Source organism: Corythoichthys intestinalis, chromosome 10, assembly GCF_030265065.1.
Source record: "Corythoichthys intestinalis isolate RoL2023-P3 chromosome 10, ASM3026506v1, whole genome shotgun sequence".
In the NCBI taxonomy this organism is placed as follows: domain Eukaryota; kingdom Metazoa; phylum Chordata; class Actinopteri; order Syngnathiformes; family Syngnathidae; genus Corythoichthys; species Corythoichthys intestinalis.
This window is the reverse complement of record NC_080404.1, coordinates 48,697,793-48,720,962: the sequence shown is the minus strand read 5'-3', so window position 1 is coordinate 48,720,962 and position 23,170 is coordinate 48,697,793. Positions and strand designations below refer to the sequence as shown.

At 38.7% G+C, this 23,170-nt stretch overlaps 1 protein-coding gene across 1 annotated transcript in view; it reads right to left on the bottom strand.

Moving 5' to 3' along the window:
- The window catches only part of crtac1b (cartilage acidic protein 1b), an 82,388-nt gene that overhangs the window by 49,376 nt on the left and 9,842 nt on the right, over positions 1 to 23,170 (bottom strand). The window contains exons 2-4 of the mRNA XM_057849091.1: positions 9,993 to 10,180; positions 5,198 to 5,394; positions 1,680 to 1,816 (exon numbers count right to left, since the gene is read on the bottom strand). Coding sequence (XP_057705074.1) covers positions 1,680 to 1,816; positions 5,198 to 5,394; positions 9,993 to 10,174 — 516 coding nt within the window. The 5' untranslated portion in view covers positions 10,175 to 10,180. The remainder of the gene's footprint in view (positions 1 to 1,679; positions 1,817 to 5,197; positions 5,395 to 9,992; positions 10,181 to 23,170) is intronic.

The following is a 23,170-nucleotide window of genomic DNA, read 5'->3' as shown; positions in this document are numbered from 1 at the left end:
GACGTCCCAAGCGCCCGCTATCAACATGTTATCCTGGCTGGGCGAGATGCTACTTGTTTTAGGACAGAGCGCCCTGCTCTTTGTCCTGGAGTGGCCGGGAGAACTGATTGCGAGAGTTGGTGTGTCAATCTTGCTCGTGACGCACACGTTGGGCTTCTGTGATAAGATGCCGTTGTGTATCTATTCTGCTTCTTTTCATTAAACTATGGTGTAAGTGCTATTTATTTTATATTAGGTGTGTTAGAGTAGTACAAACAGTCCTACAGTACATATGAGAAATGATACTATTTCCCAATTGATTGTATTAAGTGTGTTAGAGTAATGCAAACAGTTAGACGGTACCATCTTTATCATTCCCCCTCATGAGCCCCGATAGGGCTGATAAGGTCAGGTTAGGTTAGGTTAATGTTTTCGTTTTAATAAATTTTGTAAAATTTTCAATCAAAAAACAAACTAGTAGCTCCCCATTATTGATGTCAATAATTACACAATGCTCATGGTGCTTAAACCCATAAAATCAGTCGCACCCAAGCGCCAGCAGAGGGCGACAAAACACCAAAGAACACAAGTAACAAGTGGACATGACACTGTGCTGTCATTTTAATCTGTTTGAGCGGGGAATGTGCGTTAATGTCATCAAATATTTTATCGTGATTAATTTAAAAAAATAATTACCGCCCGTTAACGCGATAATTTTGACAGCCCTAAATTAAAAAAATTTAAAAATTCAATTATGAACTATGAACTGGAGTAGTTGATTTTTGGACCTAACTGAACTTTGGACTCATTCACATACAAAATGAGCGTTGTCAATACTGTCTCCCATGTATCAACTGATCTGAGACCTTGAGAGGCCTGATTGATCGATCACTAGCTAATATTGAGAAGTGCTAGTTGGTAAGCAATTTCTACGTACTGAACAAATCCTACAATGTAAAGTGGCACCTAACAGTCACATTCATGCACTATTCATGCACTGCTAAACATTGCCACATCTTTTGTTGCCCATTTGAATCTAATTTAATGGATACAAGCCCCCCATCAGCCTCCTGGAACCGCCACGGAAGAACACACACATAAACCGCCTTTTTGGCTGGCTCTTAAAGTATTACGCCATTATACGTAGATATCTTTCCAATCGTGGTGGCAGACGCACAACCCATCAGAGCTCAGCGAGATGGGACTACGGGTTGGAAGAAAAAAAATAACTATTGCAGAGCCAACTGTCCTGTCCTGACTATTAGCTTCTTTATCCCTAGATTGGAAGTCATCGTGCGATAAGAGACAAAGAAAGACTCCGTCAGAGAAAAGTAAAGGAGGCGGAAAAGAAATTAAAAAGGGGTCGAAATGGAAAAATAGAGAAAATGATACCGGGCAAAGAGCAGTCATCACTCATCCCCTCATACAATGTTCTATAAAACAAACGAGCCCCGGCCTGTGTAATTACACAGCTTGGCGATGGACAGAGGAAAGAAAATGGCCAAGCATTCCTCCCAAATGAAGTGTCATAGCACAAGCTGAGGAGGGCGGCGCAGGCAGGGCATGAATTATTGCTGGTAAACAAACAGAGGCAACCATGCATGTACACAGACGACACATGTGTGTGTGTGGTAGGGTGTTGGGGTACCTGCATGTACGATACATGTGTGTATATACACGTTTGTGTGTTTAGTGCTTACCTTTCTGTCCACACAGGCCACTGAACGTCCGGCCATACGATTGGCCACATCCCTGTGTTCATTAATGTCGTCATTCAGCAGATCCTCAAATCGTCCGTTCCGGAACTTGAACAGTTTGTCAGTGTATGTTGCGCGACCTTAGTGCAAATGCAGGATTTTTCAAAAATAAAAAGCAAGTACCCGTGTATCAATTTTATGTACATCATACACTTCATAATGTATTGATGGGACAATTTCTGTACATTAAGACTTCATAATGTATTGACGGGACATGGGGCCGATTGAAAGGGGGCCTATCTCCGTCAAAGCTGACCGATTGGAAACACAGACAAAGCTTTTTCCGTTAAAAATCCTTGAGACTAAATGCATAAATCTCTGAATTCTTTATCGATCCTTGGTTAAAAGTAGGGCTGTCAAACAATTAAAATTTTTAATCGAGTTAATCACAGCTTAAAAATTAATTAATCGTAATTAATCGCAATTCAAACCATCTCTAAAATATGCCATATTTTTCTGTAAATTATTGTTTGAATGGAAAGATAAGACACAAGACGGACATAAACCTTCAACATACTGTACGTAAGTACTGTATTTGTTTATTATAACAATAAATTCACAACATGGCATTAACATTATTAACATTCTTTCTGTTAAAGGGATCCACAGATAGAAAGACTTGTAGTTCTTAAAAGATGAATTTGAGTACAAGTTATAGTAATTTTATATTAAAACCCTTCTTAATGTTTTCGTTTTAATAAAATTGGTAAAATTTTCAACCAAAAAAAATAAACTAGTGTCTTTAACTACGTAATGTAGTGATTGAAATGCACCACAAGGTGTCAATGGCGAGTTTTAAATTAGAGATCTAGCCAAGGCAAAGTCTGAGTAAGTTTTATGTGTATTTTGCATAGCTATTTTGATTGGGAATGCAAGTTCTCTTTGCATTGAGCGCCGTTTTTTTTTGTTTATTTGTTTTTTTGTGAACATTATTTTTTGAGAGATAAAAATAATATTTTTGTTGTGCTTTCACTAAATGATACTGTAGCGACTTAGCTGTTCCGCCCAAATGCATAATGGGAAGTAGGGCAACCATGACTTTCAGTGGTGGCTGCAAATGGTCTACAGTATGTTCTGCGTTGTGTTCAATAAGCATGTTTAGAAAAAGATTGTCTCCTGTGAGAGATAGGAATGTTATTTTTGTTGTTCTGTAACTAAATGATACTGTAGCGGCTTATCTGTTCTGCCCAAAAGCATGATGGGAATTTGGGCAACTATGACTGTCAGTGGTGGCTGCATATGGTATACAGTATGATCTGCGTAGTGTTCAATTAAGCGTGTTAAGAAAAACATCTTCTCCTGTCATTCATCCCCACGTCATTCGCCATGATACTTATATTTGCTGTTAAAGAGTTGCCAAACCTTAAGCCAATAAAAGGCGTGGTCCAATGAACGTGTGTTTCTTCTCGCATTTCTCCTCCTTTATGCTCGCAGTGTGCTAAAACGGCGTTATTGTAAACTGTTTGAGGCAACGCATGAACGGGTCATTCCGTGCATGTGTTAATTGCGTCAAGTATTTTAACATGACTAATAAAAATAAATAAATACCGCCCGTTAACGCGATAAATTTGACAGCACTAGTTAAAAGCAAAAAACTACACAACGTAAACAAAGAGCTTTATCCGTTGAAAATTCTTGTGAATAAATGCTTAAATCCCTGAATTATTTATAGATATGAACGTAAAACAGTCTCGATTCTTGGTTAAAAGCCAAAAAATGGACAGATAGCATTTATTTTACGTAAATATTGCGAACTATGAGGCTAGTCAGTAAGGAAATTAGCGGCCGCCATATGTTACAGAGCTTTTCCATTAAAAAAATTCTTGTGAATAAATGCTTAAATCCCTGAATTCTTTCTAGATATGGATGTAAAAGAGTCTCGATTCTTGGTTAAAAGCGTGCAGGTAGCATTTATTTTACGCAAATACCGTATTGGCCCGAATATAAGACGGCCCTGATTATAAGACAACCCCCTCTTTTTCAAGACTCAAGTTTGAAAAAAGACTTTTTGAACACCAAATTAATTTTTATACAGAAAATAATTACAGTACATCTGAAACAAATGATTATAACAATATATTTGAGAGAAAAAGCCTGTTATTTTGCCTCATTCAAATCTTAATATCAGAACATTTTAATATGAAAACTAAAGTGCACTCACATTCGTAAATGAATAGCTTGTGGTTTTTGAAATGTAAATAAACCAATCTATTGTGATAAGACAACAAAATTGCAATAACTGCATTAACCATAAGGGTTCGCTTTGGCCTGAGGAGTCAAGTTCAGCATTCGCTTCAATCTAGCCTCGTGAATGGGTATAATGTCAAGACTCCAAATATAAGACGACCCCAACTTTTTTAGTCTTATTTCGGATTGGCGAGGATCCGAAATTAAATCCGTTTTATTTCGGATTTAAGACGGATTGGCCGTTTTATATTCGGGCCAATCCGGTATTGCGAAGTATAATTCCAATGCTGTAGCGGCTAATTTCTCCCACTGATTTTTTTTCACGTTTCAAAATGCATGCATGCTACGAAAAATATAACAATTACCTTGAATCCTCGAAACAATCACTCCTGAGACAATCCTCCCTGTTTGTATGCAGTACATCTGTCATACTTTTTCAACCTAAATCCAGCGTTAGGTTGCTGCATGTGACTGACTGCTAATAAATGAAGTGTTGGACGGCCCCTTCGGGAAGGCGTGACACAGTGAATAAGGAATGTCAATACATTATGAAGTCTATGTGTACATTTACATACAACTGAGCTAATGGCTATTACAACTAGTTATTTACACTTGAAATAGAAAATCTAACTAACACAGATTCAAATGTAAAGCAATCTTCATTTTCTAACTGGAGTAACTCAAGAAAAGCCACATAAGCATGGGGAGGACTTGCAAAAAACAAGGTTCACCCCCTGAACCTCAGAACTGTGACTGTGAGGCATAAAAGTTAAATTTTGTGCTTGATTGCAGCTTTGTTGTGAATCAACTAGCTAATGTACGATTTGTTACATTGTGGCTGAACCTCATAACTGTTCAGCAGACATTTGTACCACAAAACCTATCCTCAATTAATTGTTGACCAAAGGTTTGGGCACACTTTGAAATGCATTTAATTAATTGCTCCTTTCAGGTTTCGCATTTCTGTTTCATGTTGCTCTTAAATTGCTGCAGTGAGTGGTTTAAATTATCTTTCGAAATAAAATAGGTATGTCTGGATGAGCTGCAGTAGCTCAGAAGAAGTATTGACATTTTGCAGAATGTAATTGGTTTCTCAATACAGGTCTTTAAACCTTTGAAAATGATTTTTTTACAGTAGTAGTAGAATAGAAAGATGCAACAAAAGAAGCATTGTTAAAAAGGTGAAGCAAGAATCAAGACTTTCGTAACATGACTACAAATATGGCTAAAAGGGTGTGTTTTTTTCTTATTCAGTTGTTTAAAAGTACTGTTACCAGAAAAGGCGTTATTGGTGTTAAGTACGTAAATCTCCTCCCGGCCGTCTCCGTCAATGTCACACGCTGTTACGCCAATAGCGTTGCCTTGGCGGTCTCTCAGGGCGTAAAACGGGGAGCTGCGATTGTCCACTGCAATGTTGACAAGTCTCCTTCTCTGCTGGTCGTATTTCAGCACCAGGTTAGGACCATTGTAACTGCAAACATGGACACAATGGAATATGTTACATCAAGCTGTTAGCAGGTTGTTGTTTTTTTAAAATGGAAATCTTTCACAGAAAGAAAGATGAGATGAAGAGTAAAGTTTATGAGTTAACATCAACACCAGAGGTTGCGCTAGACTTTTTCGTTGTCTGTCATTCTGACTGACAGTGTCATAAAAATCCGGTCATAATCTATTTTTACCCGTCACTTACATTTTTAAAATGGTAATAATGACATATTCAATAGTATTTAGTTTTCATTCATTTTTAATTAATATTCTGTCCGAACAAGCTTAACAAGAGGCAAACAGACAGCGGAGTGCACCAATCAGCGACGGGCAGACGTGCCGTTAGCAAAGCGACGAGGGCAGGACGAGGGACTTGCGCGCGGAAGTAAACATACAAGGAGAACGGAGTTTATTCAACAAGGCGAGCGCGAGACAGACTGTTGTCAATGTCTCGTGTCGATGTGTTTTAGCTAATTTAAAACTGAATTTACCGCGGATTGGAACATATTCTCGGCTCTCCCGCCATCCGTGTTGTTGTAAAGACGACTTTCGGCGCACAAGAGTGACGTTGCTCGTGAAGAACACGTCACGCAAATAAACAAATCTGATTTGTCGATTGATTTTGTACCCACTCTGTGTCCCAGACTTTTCTCTCAGTGTTTGAAAAATACAGGGAGAACAGTCTGGCCGTGCCAGGCAAACACTCAGTTGCCTTGACATTTTTCCGAGTAAGGCCAACGATGTCATTAATCAAGAGAGACAATAGCTAATTAATATGCTCACTTTGGTCTGGGGTGTGAATTGCAACCTGTCAAAATGACGGATGGACTTCAGTTTTTTCCGTCACCGTTTTAAAAAACCGGTCAACGACAGAAAATATTCGGTTAACGCGACCCCTGATCAACACATAAACAAATAAAAAGACAGCAAAATTATACAGAGCCCCTCAAGGGACATCGGCAGAAATCAAATAAATTTTTTTTTTTTAATCTGGTGTGCACCTGATAGTATGTGGTGCGCACCAGATAGTAAGTGTGGTGTGCACTAGAAACTATGGTGCGCACTATAAACAATTTGGTGTGCAACACAAAGTATGTGGTGTGCACTAGAAACTATCTGGTGTGCACCAGATGGTATGTGGTGCGCAACAGAAACTAGGGTACGCACTAGATACAATATAGTGTGCACCAGATAGTATGTGGTGTGCACTAGAAACTATCTGGTGTGCACCAGATAGTCTGCGATGCGCACTAGAAACTATCTGGCGTGGACCAGATAGAATGTGGTGTGCACCAGAATCTATGGTGAGCACTAGAAACTATCTGGTGTGCACCAGATAGTATGTGGTGCGCATTAGAAACTATGATGCGCACTAGAAACTATCTGGTGCGCACCAGATAGTCTGTGATGCGCACTAGAAACTATCTGGTGTGGACCAGATAGAATGTGGTGTGCACCAGAAACTATGGTGAGCACTAGAAACTATCTGGTGTGCACCAGACAGAATGTGGTGCGCTCCAGAAACTATGATGCACACTAGAAACAATCTGATGTGCACCAGATAGTATGTAGTGGGCACTATAAACTATGATGCGCACTAGAAACTATCTGGTGCGCACCAGATAGTCTGTGATGCGCACTAGAAACTATCTGGTGCGCAGCAGACAGAATGTGGTGCGCACCAGAAACTATGGTGCACACTAGAAACAATCTGATGTGCACCAGATAGTATGTAGTGGGCACTAGAAACTATGATGCGCACTAGAAACTATCTGGTGTGCACCAGATAGAATGTGGTGCGCACCAGAAACTATCTGGTGTGGACCAGATAGAATGTGGTGTGCACCAGAAACTATGGTGAGCACTAGAAACTATCCGGTGTGCACCAGATAGTATGTGGTGCACACTAGAAACCATCTGATGTGCACTGATAGATAGTATTTGTTGTGCCCTAGAAAACTATCTGGTGTGCACCAGATTGAATGTGGTGCGCACCAGAAACTATGGTGTACACTAGAAACAATCTAGTGTGCACCAGATAGTATGTGGTGTACACTAGAAACTATCTGGTGCACACCAGAAACAATCTGGTGCGCAAGCACCACAAACTCTGGTTCGCACCTGAAAGTTCCCTTTTATAGGCCACAAACTGCAGGCGCGCATTGGACACTAGCGGTTGCTGTGTGCTAAAAATAATAATACAGGATTTAGTTGAGTTTTACTTCAATCTTGGACTCAACTATAAAGATATTACAGCATTACCTGCACATCATCACCATTTCATTCTCTCGGAACGCACTAGAAAGATTCTGGTACGCACCAGATAGTTTCTAGTGCGCACCAGATCGTTTAAATTTATTTTATTTCTGTCGATGTCCATTTAGGAGCTCTGTAAAATAAAATTGTAAAAAAGGAAATTTAAAACTTTACACAGTGCATGGCATCCATATACTGTAGCTATTAGTGCTTTACTTACTATGCTAATGCTAATTATACATATACTTACAGTACATAGGCATTTTCGAAAGATGGAAGGCCTACAGGGAAAAAAAAGTGTCTTTGTTCCTTAAGCGATTAAAGTAAGTACTGAGTCCAGATTTTCAGACGTGAATGTTAAACAGTCTGACAGCAGCCGGCAGGAATGAGCGGCGGCACCTCTTTTACCAATCGAGTGTACCAGTCTCCGGCTAAAGGAGCTTGCACATTGCTGTCAGAGTGCTCTGGAGAATGTGGGTGGGTGTGTCCATTATAGTTGATAGCTTAGCTAGCATCCTCCTGTTGCCCACCTTCTACAGCAGAGGTCAGGGAACCGCGGACCTCGGTCCGGTTCCGGACCCCCAAGCCGTCTGGACCGGATCTCAAGCTGTCCGGACTAATCCACGTTGCAACAACAAAAATCTTTTTTTTTCTACGGGGTTGCAGAGCGGAGTTGGGCAACAAACAAAAACCTTAGCGGTGACGCGCGTGAGCCAGCCAATGGGAGTGAAGCATTTGAAAGTTATTTTTGGAACAGCACGTCTCACACTCGCTCTCCAGACTCCGCGGAGTGACAGCCAAAAACTGAGCCGAATGAAGTTGGAGGAAGAGGCGAAAAGGTACGGCAAATGGTGTGCTTAAAACTACGCAAGATTGATGCAGAAAACAGAGTGTTTAAGGAGGAGTAAACCAAAACATTTTGTTCATTTTACCTGGCGGCAGCACAAGACCGCTAAGCCTCATCTGTTCAGAGACGGTGTGCTGCCAAAATCTGCTACATCGGCGAAACGTCTTACATTAGTCGAATTTGACACCCAAAGTACTACCGTGCGCGCTAAACTTGTTTTGTTTGAATGCATACAGGGAGAACGTACTAAAAATGCCTTAAGAAAATACTTAAATGCAGTTATACCAAATAAGGACGGTTTAAATACGCTACGTGACTAATGTGGTCAACTGTGTCAAAGCTAACATAAAAAAAACACAATGGTTAAAAGTATGAGAGGGTCAAACATGCAAAAAGTCTTTTTGAGGCAATGAAAAGGTTTGAGTACTCGCCGCTTCTGACCGATGTGCGCATGCGTGCGGATGCTTGCGCAAGCACGCTGAGCGTTGTGTAGACATTTCACCGCGTAGTAAGGAATGGCCGAACAACGGTAGCGCTTGTAAAAAGCGTCAATTTGAAAAGGCACTATGAGACGAACCACGCAGCTTTTTCGCAAAGTTTCCCTATGAACTCTTCCATCCTTTCTCAAAAAATAGCGGAATTAAGGGCTCAATATGATCGCTTTATTTATTACTTACTATAAATATCTTTTATTTACATTTTTGAATGTCGTAATTACCAGCATGGCCACGTAAAGATGCGTTTGTATTTTTTGGAAAAAAAGAAGCATTAAAAATATTTCCGGACCCGAGATTGTTGTAATTTTATTATTTCGGACCCAGAGGATTTTTAATTCATGACCCCTGTTCTACAGTGTCTAGATAGCATCCCAGGAGGACAGCTACCTGAATGTCTCCCTCTGGCTGTACTACCTGCCAAGTTCTCCAAACTTTTCAAGTAACAGTATTATATTAATGCATAAAAGTATCATAAGACTTTTGAGTAGTACTCTCAACTTTTCTACTGAAGGTCATTATGTCAAAACCATGATATAAATGAAGGCCATGATGATGTTCTTCTAATGTGATGCCTTCTCTGTCTGAATTGCTGCTGAATGAGACGTCTTTGCAGAAAAGACATTTATGAGGCGAAGCCATTTGCATCCATCTATCTACAGCCTTTGAGGAATTCATTGACGCTTCATTGGTTAGAAGCAAGCTTGCCAAACCATCTCCATCAGTGGCACTCTGTCCAATCTCATCCATTATCATCACATGAGTGAGCTCTAAGCCTTTTTAAGTCTTTTGCCTTTGTCTTCAACCTTTAGCTCAGAAAATGAAGTGCACCTCCAACACTCACTTGGATAGCTATCATTCACAAATTCAATCATCTGTTCAAATTTATGTAATGGACAAAATTAAACAATTTTGGTGCCACTTTGAGAGCATTAAGGCTGGAATCATTTCACAAAGTACCCGACTAATTTCCACCCCCTCGCTTACCCTGCAACAAACACCTCCAGGTCTCCATCCCCATCAACGTCAGTGACAGCGACACCATAGTTGAGTTGGGTGGGGTTGTTCTCGTAGTCCGGAGGAAGCAGGGACTTGGTAACTGCTGAGAACATCGGCTCTGAACGCTGGCTCCAGCAAAGTGTAGGGAGCAATAGAAGAAACCACAACATTGTGACCTGAAGGAAAGAACAATCAATTGATGAAGTTTTACACAGCACTTGTGCATCTACAATTAGCAGGATTTTGCAAGGGTGTGGTAGAGTGGTGACTCATGGGTCATGACCCCATTGAGCCCTATGGCTAAAGACAAAAATTCAGCAGCTGCATAAGATGGGCAACTTCCTGATGCACAATAAAAAAATAAAACTTCCTTTAGGTCACTAACTAAAGAGAATTCCTACCTCATTTTATCAAATAAATGTCGTGAACTTGATTAACTGAGTTAAATTAACTCTCATGATTAAGTATGTGGACCATACTTAAATTTCTGAGTAAATTGAGATGACAAGATTTGTGAAACAGCTGAATCCTCACTCCAGCAGACCGAGCACATTGGCAACAGAACTATCAGCCAGGGAGTTCAGTTCAGCTGTCTGCATCGTCAACTGCTACAATTGCCACGTTTACATGGAGCCAAATATTCCAATAACAATCGGAATATTTGTTCAAACCGAATAAATGTGTTCCATATAAACACCTCATTCGGAATGAACAGGCCCAAACCGAATGGAATTTCATTCCGATTCACAGGGGGTGGAATATTCCTTTTCCCAAACCGATTAGAAGTAAAATTTTATCATGTAAACAGGGAAGCGGAATGGTGTCTGGTTGCGTTCTTTCTGCACATGCTCCGTACTGACGTGGTGACGTCACTTTGTGACGTAAGTAACGTCACTTGCAACATGGCTTCCAAGCACAGCGCACCTAATTGGAGTCCGGCGGAAAGATTGTATTTAATTCAAACTTTAAAAGAATTGAATATAATTGCTCGCTTAGACGGGCGTAAAACGAGGAACAGTGAACTATTTAAAAAAGTTCACGAGAGGTTACACGAAGCCGGAATAGACCGGAGCGTTGACCAAATTAGAAACCGGTGGAAAACCGGCTACTACAAGGCAAAAGAGCAAAACAGCAGAAGTGGATACGACCCCACAAACACAACAAGTGGGTTAAAGTTAAAACAGCAGCACTCCGACGATCGATCTCCATGTTTTGCAACGTGACGCTTTGTTTTGATTAATCTGCGCATGTCAGACGGCAGTTGTCAAACGTCCTTTCGGAATAAAGGTAGTCACATGTAAACGCTGGATCGGAATAGATGAAGTGACATGTAAACAGCTGATCTGAAATTTCCATTCGGAATGATTTGAATCGGTATGAATAAAAGTCAGCATGTAAACGTGGCTAATGGGGGCCTCCAGTTGATCCCTAGGTGGAACAAACTATTATGTACCTAAAACGCTCACTTAAAATTCAGTCCAGTTCACTTAAAATGTTGAGTTTAGAGAATTCAATTTTTTTTTAGGTTTTTAGGTTAGGAAAAAAAACTTTAACAAAAAACCATTGAATTTTGTTAAGATAACATTTTTACGTTTCTTTTTTAACAGTGTATTGTAACCCAGTACAGAAATTATGAAGCCATTTTATTTTGAAAGTGCTACTATTTTGTAAAAGGAAATAGTTGTTGTTTTTTATATGCTTTACTTCCTCCTGTGCGTTCACATGAGAGGATAATAGTTTTTTTAATTGTTCCAATTCACATGATCCCGCCCTCTCGAGACATCGTCTCGAAGGTTCTTTATTTCCCGTTCTTTTCCGCTTGGATGCCAAGGAGGAAGGACATAGTGAACTTCCTCGGTGCTTGGAACCAATAAGTCGGCCTTGTTGAAATAAAATAATTTACTCAACGCTGAAATAAGGCCGTTTGAACAAATAATAAGAAGGAAATTACATTTCCTTGGTGAGTGTTGATATAATGAAGGGAAATGGTGCAGACATTCATCATTGCTAATTTGAGAATGTCATTTTGAACTTGTAGTGTACAGTTGTGGTCAAAAGTTTACATACACTTATGAAGAACATAATGTCATGGCTCTCTTGAGTTTCCAGTTATTTCTACAACTCTGATTTTTCTCCGATAGGGTGATTGGAACAGATACTTCTTTGTCACAAAAACATTCATGAAGTTTGGTTCTTTTATGAGTTTATTATGGGTGAACAGAAAAAAGTGATCAAATCTGCTGGGTCAAAAATATACATACAGCAGCGCTAATATTTGGTAACATGTCCCTTGGCCATTTTCACTTCAATTAGGCGCTTTTGGGAGCCATCCACAAGCTTGTGGCAAGCTTCCGGTTGAATCTTTGACCACTCCTCTTGACGGAATTGGTGCAGTTCAGTTAAATTTGATGGCTTTCTGACATGGACTTGTTTCTTCAGCATTGTCCACAAGTTCTCAATGGGGTATAAGTCAAGGCCATTCGAAAACCTTAATTCTAGCCTGATTTAGCCATTCCATTACCACTTTTGATGTGTGTTTGGGGTCATTGTCCTGTTGGAACACCCAACTGTGCCCAAGACCCAATCTTCAGGCTGATGACGTTAGGCTATCTTGAAGAATTTGAAGGTAATCCTCCTTCTTCACTATCCCATTTACTCTCTGTAAAGCACCAGTTCCATTGGCCGCAAAACAGCCCCACAGCATAATACTACCACCACCGTGCTTGACGGTAGGCATGGTGTACTTGGGGTTAAAGACCTCACCTTTTCTCCTCCAAACATATTGCTGGGCATTGTGGCCAAACAGCTCGATTTTTGTTTCGTCTGACCACAGAACTTTCCTCCAGAAGGTCTTAACTTTGTCCATGTGATCAGCAGCAAACAGTCGAGCCTTAAGGTGCCGCTTTTGGAGCAAAGGCTTCCCTCTTGCACGGCAGCCTCTCAGTCCATGGAGATGCAAAACACGCTTGACTGTGGACACTGACACCTGTGTTCCAGCAGCTTCTAATTCTTGGCAGATCTGCTTTTTGGTGATTCTCGGTTGAATCTTCACCCTCCTGACCAATTTTCTCTCAGCAGCAGGTGATAGGTTGCGTTTTCTTCCTGATCGTGGCAGTGACAAAACAGTCCCATGCACTTTATACTTACAAACAATTGTTTGCACTGTTGCTCTTGGGACCTGCAGCTGCTTTGAAATGGCTCCAAGTGACTTTCCTGACTTTTTCAAGTCAATGATTCGCTTTTTCAGATCCATGTATGTATATTTTTGACCCAGCAGATTTGATCACTTTTTCTGTTAACTCATAAGTCATAAAGTCATAAAAGAACCAAACTTCATGAATGTTTTTTGTGACAAAGAAGTATCTCTTCCAATCACTATCAGAGAAAAATCAGAGTTGTAAAAATAACTGGAAACTCAAGAGAGCCATGACATTATGTTCTTCACAAGTGTATGTAAACTTTTGACCACAACTGTATGTGAACCGGAGGATTGGAGCCTGCATCCACCCAAGTTCACATTAAAAGAAAAACTTCGTCTTGGTGAGTTGTTTTGTTCTCACCAAGTTGGCTAAATGCTAGGCGGGAAGCTATGGATGGTAATCGCGACGCTAACATGAAGCTAACGCTAAGCTAGCGCGACTCCAACGTTAGCAATGGGGGAACAAACTTTACATTCAATTGTTTGTTGTGTTATGTTGTAGCACAGAATGATGTAACCATTGTGTTAAGATGATAGATGATGATGTTATGTTGCATTTGAATGGCAGATGCATAAGCAGTAACTTTTGATTTGGCTAATTTTGAAACGTGTGAATATTACTGGTGCAGTGTAATATTTAGACAAAGAGAAAAATAAGCTATAGCTACTGAAAAGATTCAATTATTGATAAAAGGCTATATACAATAATTTAATTATTGTTATGCAGGCTGGGTTTTTTTCTTTCCTTCTTTCATTCCATTCATAGGATGTGGATGAAGAATCCAAAACTGGATAAAGACTTTTCCAATGGATGAAGATGGCGATCCTATGCCCGGAAACCGACTGATAGGAATTTAGACGAACTGTCTGGTTTGAATTTTTGTTTATTTTATTGTACAAATTTGTGTGAATAGACTGCCGGCTTAAATTTGTAAAAAGTTTGTTGTATTAATATATTTTATTTGTTACTCATCTCGACTTCAGTTATTTCAGTTACTAAACATTATTTTCCTTATTGTAATCTCCGAGAACCTAGTTCTCTGCCCAAATACAATTGCATTCACAACCGAACCCCGTCATCTCGAATCGGGGGTTACAGTATCATTTAAATTCATTCCTTTATATTCTGTAAGCTTATCCCCATGAGGGTTGCGTGGCTGCTGGAGCCTATCCTAATTAATTATTGGGAAGAGGTGGAGTACACCCTGAACTGGTTGCCAGGTATATAGAAATGTTTTTAAAGTCCATCCTGAAAAAGCTACGGAGTATCATGACATGATGGTAAGGCTTGGAATACATAATATGAAAGAGATCTTCCAAAAACTGGACCACTCAATTTAACTGGTAAGTATGAACCTACTTTCTGAGGTACCACTAAAGGGTCGGTGTTTTCTATGGCAATTTTTTTTTTCACCACTTTCGGCTCTATTATATCACTGAGCCACAGAAAGGGGTAGTAACGAGTTACATGTACTCTGTTACATTAACTTGAGTAACCTTTTGAGAAAACTGTACAGTCCTTGACAAAAGTCCTATCGCGTATCCATTTTGTAGAAATAATTGCTAATAACCTGACTTTTAATTATTCAATTGGTTTCAGAAATGGCTCATATGAGAGCTGACCCTCCAAAATGATGTTGAATGTACAAAAATATATTTGTTTCACTGAAAAAAGATTTAACATTTAATGAAGACATGAAGGTCAAAATTTGGCAAAACCAAAGTTTTGTCGCCTTCAGAAAGTAGTGTGAAAATTGAACAAAAAATGTAGTTCCAATAAAAAAATATGTTACATAACACAAGCAAATTAAGTAGTGGTGCTGTGAAATCCAAATTTAATATTATGTATGACTTCCATGGGCTTGAAGGACTGCATCCACGCGGTTCGGCAAGGATTCATACAGTTAATTGATGAAGTCATCAGGAACATCAAAGAAAGCAGTCTTGCATGCCTCCCAGAGTTCATCAACATTCTTGGATTCTGTCTTCCATGCTTCCTCTTTCATCCTACCCATGTCTGGTGATGTGGCTGGCCAGTCCTGGAGGATCTTGATCTTCTTTGCCTTGAGGAACTTTGAGGTAGAGATCGAAGTATGCGATGGAGCACCATCCTGCTGCGGAATTTGTCCCTTTTTATGGTTGGTAATGTAAGAGGCAGCTAAGATTTGTTGATATTTCGGCTATTTATTTTGCCTTCCACTCTGCAGATCTCTCGCACACCCCCATACTGGATGTAACCCCATCATACATCATAACGTGCCGATTACCGGTTTTAAGTATGAAAACGTCATGGTTTCAAAACCGCAAGAAATTTCCGTCATACCGTCCCGAAAGGTATTAGCTATTTTTTTATGTCCCAAATATGCAGGAAGAAATCCCTTGCTTTCAGCTGTAGGGCTCAACCCTCCCCCACTGGCCCTGCTCAGTGACAGTGAGTCAGCTGTGCTAAAAGACGGCTGGAAAAGGTGAAACTCCTGAACTTTTTCCCCGTCAAAGAAAACAAAACTGCTAGTATGGGAATACTTCAGCTGCAGAAAAGTTACAGACGGCAGTGGCTTAGAGGAGGAGGGCCACCTGACATGTAAAACATGTTTGCTGAGGGTGGCTGCCAAGAAGGCAATACTTCTAATATGATTTCGCACTTATACAAAATTAAAGGTGAGTAAACATTATAGGTGTGCGAAATTTCCGACTCTTAGATTATTCGCGATTCGGCCGTGAAAGATTCGAAAACGATTCACAAACATCCAAATTCCGATTATTTAAATATGTCAAGTAACGCGGAAATAAAACATAGCGCGGTCTTTGGGACGCAATGAGGAACGGATCGAGAGTAAACATCATGCTTGTCATTACCCGGGTAATGACAATGCTCAACTCACCGCTCTGGCTCAACTAATGCCGCTAGATAAAAAAAAAAAAAAAACAACAATAATACCTGACTGCTGCCGACAGCCGCTACAAACTACGTCCACATAATATATATATGTATGTAGAACTAGATGTGAAATGACAGACTTGGCGGCCTTAGCAGCACATGAATAGAAAACTAAATGCTAAATGACAGACTTGCCAGCGTTAGTAAACAGCCGCCATCTTAAAGCAGTAGACTTCCCTGGAAGGCTGTTGTAGCTAACCTTCCAAGCGAACCTAATTAACTTTTTATCTAAAATACTCCTGAATCGGCAAAATCTTGACGAGTTTATCTTTAAAACAGTTTTATAACTTTCACATGTTGAAAGTAGACAGAAGGGAAGTTATGGAATAACTGGAGCAATTTTAACAACTTTAACGGTTGTTTCGCAACATTAAATTAATTGGATGTAGTTGAAAGCTGCTGACACAGAATGTGGACTTGAGTATTTTATTTACTGTTTTGAACTGTTAACTTGATACAGAAATAGTCGTTTATTCAAGCATAAGAGGCTTTTTGTACAAATTTTGTAACTAATGTACGAAACATTAAAAGCAGCTAATAGCCTGGGGGGTCATCAAAAATCGATTTGTAATGGAATCGTAGCCTCTGAATCATAATCGTAATCAAATCGTTATGGTCACAAAGATTCCCACATCTAGAAAACACCATCATGAACGTTTCCTACCAGCTATGAGAGTTAACTCCAGTGTGTTTAGCGGTGGTAAAACGTGGCGTTTTTTTCTCTCTCTGGCAACTATCTGTGTTGAGAAGGAGTGTGTATAATGTAAACATGATACTAGACATGCCCAGAGGAAAATTTTATTGCTCAAAGCTTGCTCTTCTATAGCTCGGGAGATAAATTTGAGATTCTCATCTTAGCCTCATTGCAGTTTCTATTTTGTCTAAAATGTTTCTCAGATGTTTCTCCTAAAATTCACTAGGAGAAATAGGTGAGACAATAAATTAGAGGGAATCATACTTGAGACTTAAGCGAGATACCATGCTGATCTCAATTCAGTGTTTTTAATGGCTCCTTTTTCTCCTTTGAAAAAGAAAATGAGCATTATTGGAGCTGCTATGGAGAAATATACGAGTCTCTCGCTCACTCTCCCTCATGCGCGCGCGTCTGCGCGCACGCACACACGAGACACTTAAATCATGTGACCCTCTCCTCCCACCTGACTGGATTCACCATTCTAAACACAGATCATCCACTTCATAACATCTTGAAGGACCAAAGAAACAATGGTGGACACTACTCTCTCGTCACTGCAGGACAGAGGGATACAGAAGATACACCCAAAGCCATCAGGCTTTATCATTCTAGAACAAATGGCTTTAGTGAAATCCAACACAGTCATTGTACTTGAAAATTGAGTACTGTTGAGAATTTTTGTCAAAGAATGTGGGCGGGCAAGTGGTGCGGACCCAAACGCAGGCTAATGGAGGCAAGGCAGACAGGCGGGCAAACATTTTTTAATTAACACCAACAAAAAACAAAGTGCAAACAATTTACAACATTCCAAATAGCTATAACAACATCAACAGCCATAATATTAACAACAAAGTTCAACACAGTTTTTAAGACAGCAAACAAAAATTAAGTCTCTAAGCCCAGCAGTATTAGGGCTTTGAACACTGCAACAAATGTCTAAGTACATCTAGAATTTATGTTGTACCCCTCATGCGACATTTGTTGATCAAGGCTTTTTTCGACTGGTGTCCAATCATCCAGCGTACTGCAGCGCATGGTGTAAACTGCCAGTATAAAAGAAAGCACAAATTAGAAATTGAACTAGAAACTAATTTCTGGAGAAATTACTATGGGGCTTCGCTGTGTGGAGATACAGATCTTAGCCCTGCCCAGATTGGTTTGGGGACATTTCGAGGTTGGAAATGAATGGTAAATTTGGACGTCCATGACAGTCAATGGCTTCGACTTACATATGCGTCAATGAAGTCCAAGTACATTGACGTCAATAGAATCTACATACTTGGCTGTCAATGGCATGGACGTACATAGCCCTCATCGGCAATTGAGTACTTGTGTGTCAATGCAATGTGAATGACAATGGAAATGAATGGGAAATTTGAACGCCCATGGCCGTCAGTGGAATCCAGGTACATTGGCATCAATAGATTCGACATACATGGCTGTCAACATCATCAATGTGATGTAAATTACATTACAAGTGAATTAGAAATTAAGACGTGGCATCCCATTAAAAATGAATGGAAAGTTTTTGGCAAATTTCCAAGGAACCGTAATTTTCCCCCCCAAAATTCTGTATACAACTTTTATGCCACTCATCATCCCAGAATTTTTGATGCCCCAATGATGACTTTTTTTTTTTTTTGTGAGAAATCAGAAAACATGCGAACGGAAAATTTTTCGAGGCCGGTTGAAAAATTCATTTGCAAATCAAATATATATATCAAATGCATTTCATTGTATTTTTTACTTTTTCTCATTTCAAATAATGGGCAGCTAAAACAGTTCAGAAAATTGTCAAAACATTTTAAAGAATAAAGTCTAAAATTGCAATCGAGTAGCAATAGAGTTCTGCAGGTCGCAACAATTAAAAAGCTTTTTGCAAATATATGCCTATAATGGAATTTTTTTTTCTCCCCCATTTTCTGAGTCTCTTATCCTCAACGAGATAATTTTGATTTTAAAAGAACATCTTTAAATCAATCAATCACCACCACCCCCAATGTAGAGATAATTGTACGAATGGAGTTGCAAAATTCTGTCACCAAAATGTACAGTTTCAAGTGATGTTACGCTCCCTTTTCTAGACATTTCTTTAAAAAAAAATCCTGTAAATCAATATTTGTGCCCTAAACTGCCAATATTGATAATAATCCCAGTGATCAGACACTAATAAACAAAATGGTTATTATAGTGTCCAATGCAAGTTAAAAATAACAATCACTTTAAAAATTAGATAAGCCGTGTAGTAAGATAATAACTCAATTACCACCTTGGTCATCTCTGGGTGAGTCAGGGTCTGGGTCATAAAAGCTCATCTTCTTCGGTGGGTATCGCGCTCTTTTGGGCATTTCTTTTTTTATTATTTCCTGCTGGGCCATTCAATCTGTGAAATATAATACATTTTAATTTTAAAAAGTGGTTCAATGTCTTATTTGGTTTTACACTGTCATCACATCTCATAATTTGGTACAGCAACTTCTTAATATCTTTAGATACACAGATTGTGTTCATTTAACCATATTAGACCACCGAAGGACTGAAAAATATCATTTAAAATCCCCCATACCAATCATCATAAAACAAAGAGACATTAAAGTAAAAATCCACGATGATCCATGATGTTAAGATTTCTGTAAGAATTGCACTTTTCTTGGACAAGTTGTTGGGCTCTTTCCTGTACACTGCTCCTAAAAAAAAACCTTTTTATTGCTAATATATCGTGAAAAGATGCACCTTCTCAATTCCCTATGTCTCAAGTTTTTAATGTTAATAGGGTGACCATATTTTGATTTCCCAAAAAATAGGCAGAGCAGCATGTCCTCGGGGTACTTAAATGATACGCAGAATTTACTCAAAGATGCCTTATAACTACAGTTTTAAAGTATGCCTTCTCTGTATGGATAGAATATTCCGTTATACAACAAAATAATCTCCATATCCAGAGACACAAATTCAGATAGGCTTCCCAGATGTTTTTCAACATGCAACATTTATTTTGCCAAAAATAATCTCCCTTGGCTGTTTCCAAAGAAGTCATCCTTCTCCCGTCCAATTCAGCCGATCGGTGTACTTCCGCCAGCTGTCTGGCTTCATGGCACAATTGTAACGTGTGTGTCAAACATAGAGCTCAGAGAAAACAAACCAGCGAGCGCAGGGGTCGGGAGATTGAGGAAGAGCGGGAGGGGGGCATTGAGCAGATAATTGACCATGGAAAACCGGAGATATGATCCTTTTAATTTCAAATGAGTAATTATGAAGGAACTCTTCACTATTAAAACTAGGAACTATTTCCTCCACCAGAGGGCACTCATGCTCTTTGGACGAATAATGCCTTATTTATAGATTTTTTTTTTCTCATTGGAATTCAATGATTTTTTCCCCCCTTTGGCTTAATGTGGTTATGCAATGGATTATTTTACAGTATCATTAAAACAACAGTTCATACAGATAATGTTGCGCTCAGGAAAAAAATACAATTGTTAAAAAACATTTTTTTTTTAAATTATTTTGAAGTAATGCTACTCTTACATGAGTGACATTTTTGCCTACTCTACCCACCTTTGGTCACCCCAATGTAAACTTGTTGCATGAAGCTAGAGAAAATGGGTCTCACTGCAATGAGAAGATGTTCCAATTGTACACAATTTATGTAACTCCAAGACTGTCTTGGGCCACTGTTTGTAGAAATAATTCCAAAGTTAATATTTTTACATGAATATGTTTACTTCAGTAAATTAATGCCCCCCCCAAGCTAGCTAGCTAGCTTCACTATTTGCCACTTATTGCCGACCAGTTTCCCCCCCCAAAAAAACTATCAGAACTAGCATAATCACAAGCCATATAAATTATACCCAAATTCCCTTCGACAAAGATGTTACTTACCCTCTTTTTTGTCCTGAAACGGTTTCTTCCTCCATTCCTCCTGACACCAACTTCATGAGTACGACTTGACGTCGTTAGGTCAGCCTCCCCCTTATGAGTTAACCAATGACGAAGCAGCATTTGTGACTGATGGCACTTTCTTCCAATGTAGACGTTAGGTCTGCATTATCTTCAGGGTTGAAAGTTCACAGTGTTTCGCGCCACATACAGCTTGACAGTGCATGAAGAAAACAGCGCTGCAGCGCCGGTCAACGCTGAGTGGTTTCAGCTGCATTTTAAGTAAGACTTCATCTACAAAAATGTTGTTTATATACGCATGACTACATAAGGCTAATAAAAATAAAAAATTAAAAAAAATCTTTAAAAAAAAATATTCATAAGTTGAGTTTATTTGGCTTTATTAATATACAATACATTTTCAGTTCTTGGAGTTTTTAAAGCCTTGTTTTCATTTTAATTTAAGCTAACTGAAATGTTTACATCTTCATTAATTCAATATCATATTATTTCGTTTTTATGAAATTTAATGACCTTATAATACCATCATAATACCAATTTTAGAAGGGTAACATTATTACACGTCAGTAAGAGTTTTCCTTTGTGCTTTTTGTACCTACCAGTTTGTAAATGTACCACCGTGATCGTTTTCATTACGATTATTGATTTTTTTTCTAACTATATGTTAATCAATTTCTCTTTATATATAATAACTATCTCTTCATATATAGTATACTTTATAATTATTCAATTACTATAACCCTTTTCATTCTGGATAAATTGCATACCATATTTTGTGCACTTCTATATGTAAAATCGTATTTATGAACTATCTATGCCTTTTTATCCCGTCATCCCCAACTTCATTGACCCTGCAGCTCCATTTCTGACACCAGTAAAGCATGAATATTGCTCCTCTATAGAGGATACAGATAAGTTTGATTGTGCGGTTCATTTTCAGAAGACTGGACTATTGCAGCAGTATATTTACAGGTCTTGATTTTTTTTATTTATTTATTTATTTTTTTAAATCAGTCAGGACGCTGCAGCTAGTACAGAATGCTGCTGCCAGAGTCCTTACAAATACAGTACAAGGAAACTGGACCACATTACACCAGTTTTGGAAATCATTACACTGGCTTCCAGTGAGTCAAAGGATAGACTAGAAATTGATACTGCTCGTCTATAAAACACTTTCATGGCCTTGGACCAAAAGAATCATAGAGACCCCTAAGGTAGTCTGGAACCGATCTGTTGTATGTTCCAAGAACAAGAACCAAGCAGGGTGAGGTAGCATTTAGTATTATGCTCACCTCTGAAACAAGTTACCTGAAGGTCTGAAGTGTGCTCAAACTGTTAGCTCCTTTTAAATCAGGACTAAATCGCTTTTGTTTATCACAGCATATCCATAACGGTCTATATATTTTAACTTTCAAGCAATTTGCTTTTTATTCATTTTAAGTATAATTTTATTGCCTGTTTCAATTCTTTTTTTTCTTTTTTAATTTCATTTAGATTCTCAACAATAATATACTGTACATTGTACTTACAACAGTGAATGACGATAGTCCATTTCTCGATACATTACTTTTTTAACGGAAACAACAACAAAAAAGAAATTAAATAAATAATTAATAAATTAAAAAGTACATAAATAAACAACATACAGCAACTTAAAACATTTGGGAGCACATCTGATATTGTTTTCTTACCCCCCAAAAAGTAAGGAGGTACTTTCTCTGTTGAGCATCAGTTGAAATCCATTCTAATTGGTTTCACGTTTGTCCATTTGGACCATATCAAATAAAATGTATCAATCTCTAATTTAAGTTAAAATGACAGCTTCTCCATGATGTAAATTTCATGTACAATATCTATCCATTCCTCAACAGTAGGTGATTTTTTAAAAAGCCTTTTCCTAGAAATAGATTTCTTAGAGGCTGCTAATAGAATATTAGTTTAGTTTTTTTATCATTAACTTTTTATTGTCTTTGTTATAACTTTCTTTTGAACTAATGTTTTTAATTTTTTAAAATCATTTTATCTCTGATAGTGGTTATTCATGTGATGTAAAGCACTTTGAATTGCTTTGTGTTGAATTATGCTATACAAATAAATTTGCATTGCCTGAGAATCCAACGAGTGCTTTTGGAGAGCTCTTCATTTGCTCTGTCTGAGTTCAGTATGAGATGCATGAACGGAAGTTGTGATAAGAGTAGACTGAGTTCATTGAGAGATCTCTCTGATTTCTCTGCCTGAGATCACAAATAGACACAAAAGTTGAGAAACTCTGAGAATAATATGAGAGCTCGTTGAGATCTCTTCTGAAACTTAAAAGGAGACTAAATTGAGATTTAGTGCATTTTATTGCTCCAGAGAAAAAACTGAGACACAGGAGAAATAAACCTTAGTCTCAGTTTGGCGTCACACAGATCTCACAGTTGTCTAGGAGAAAT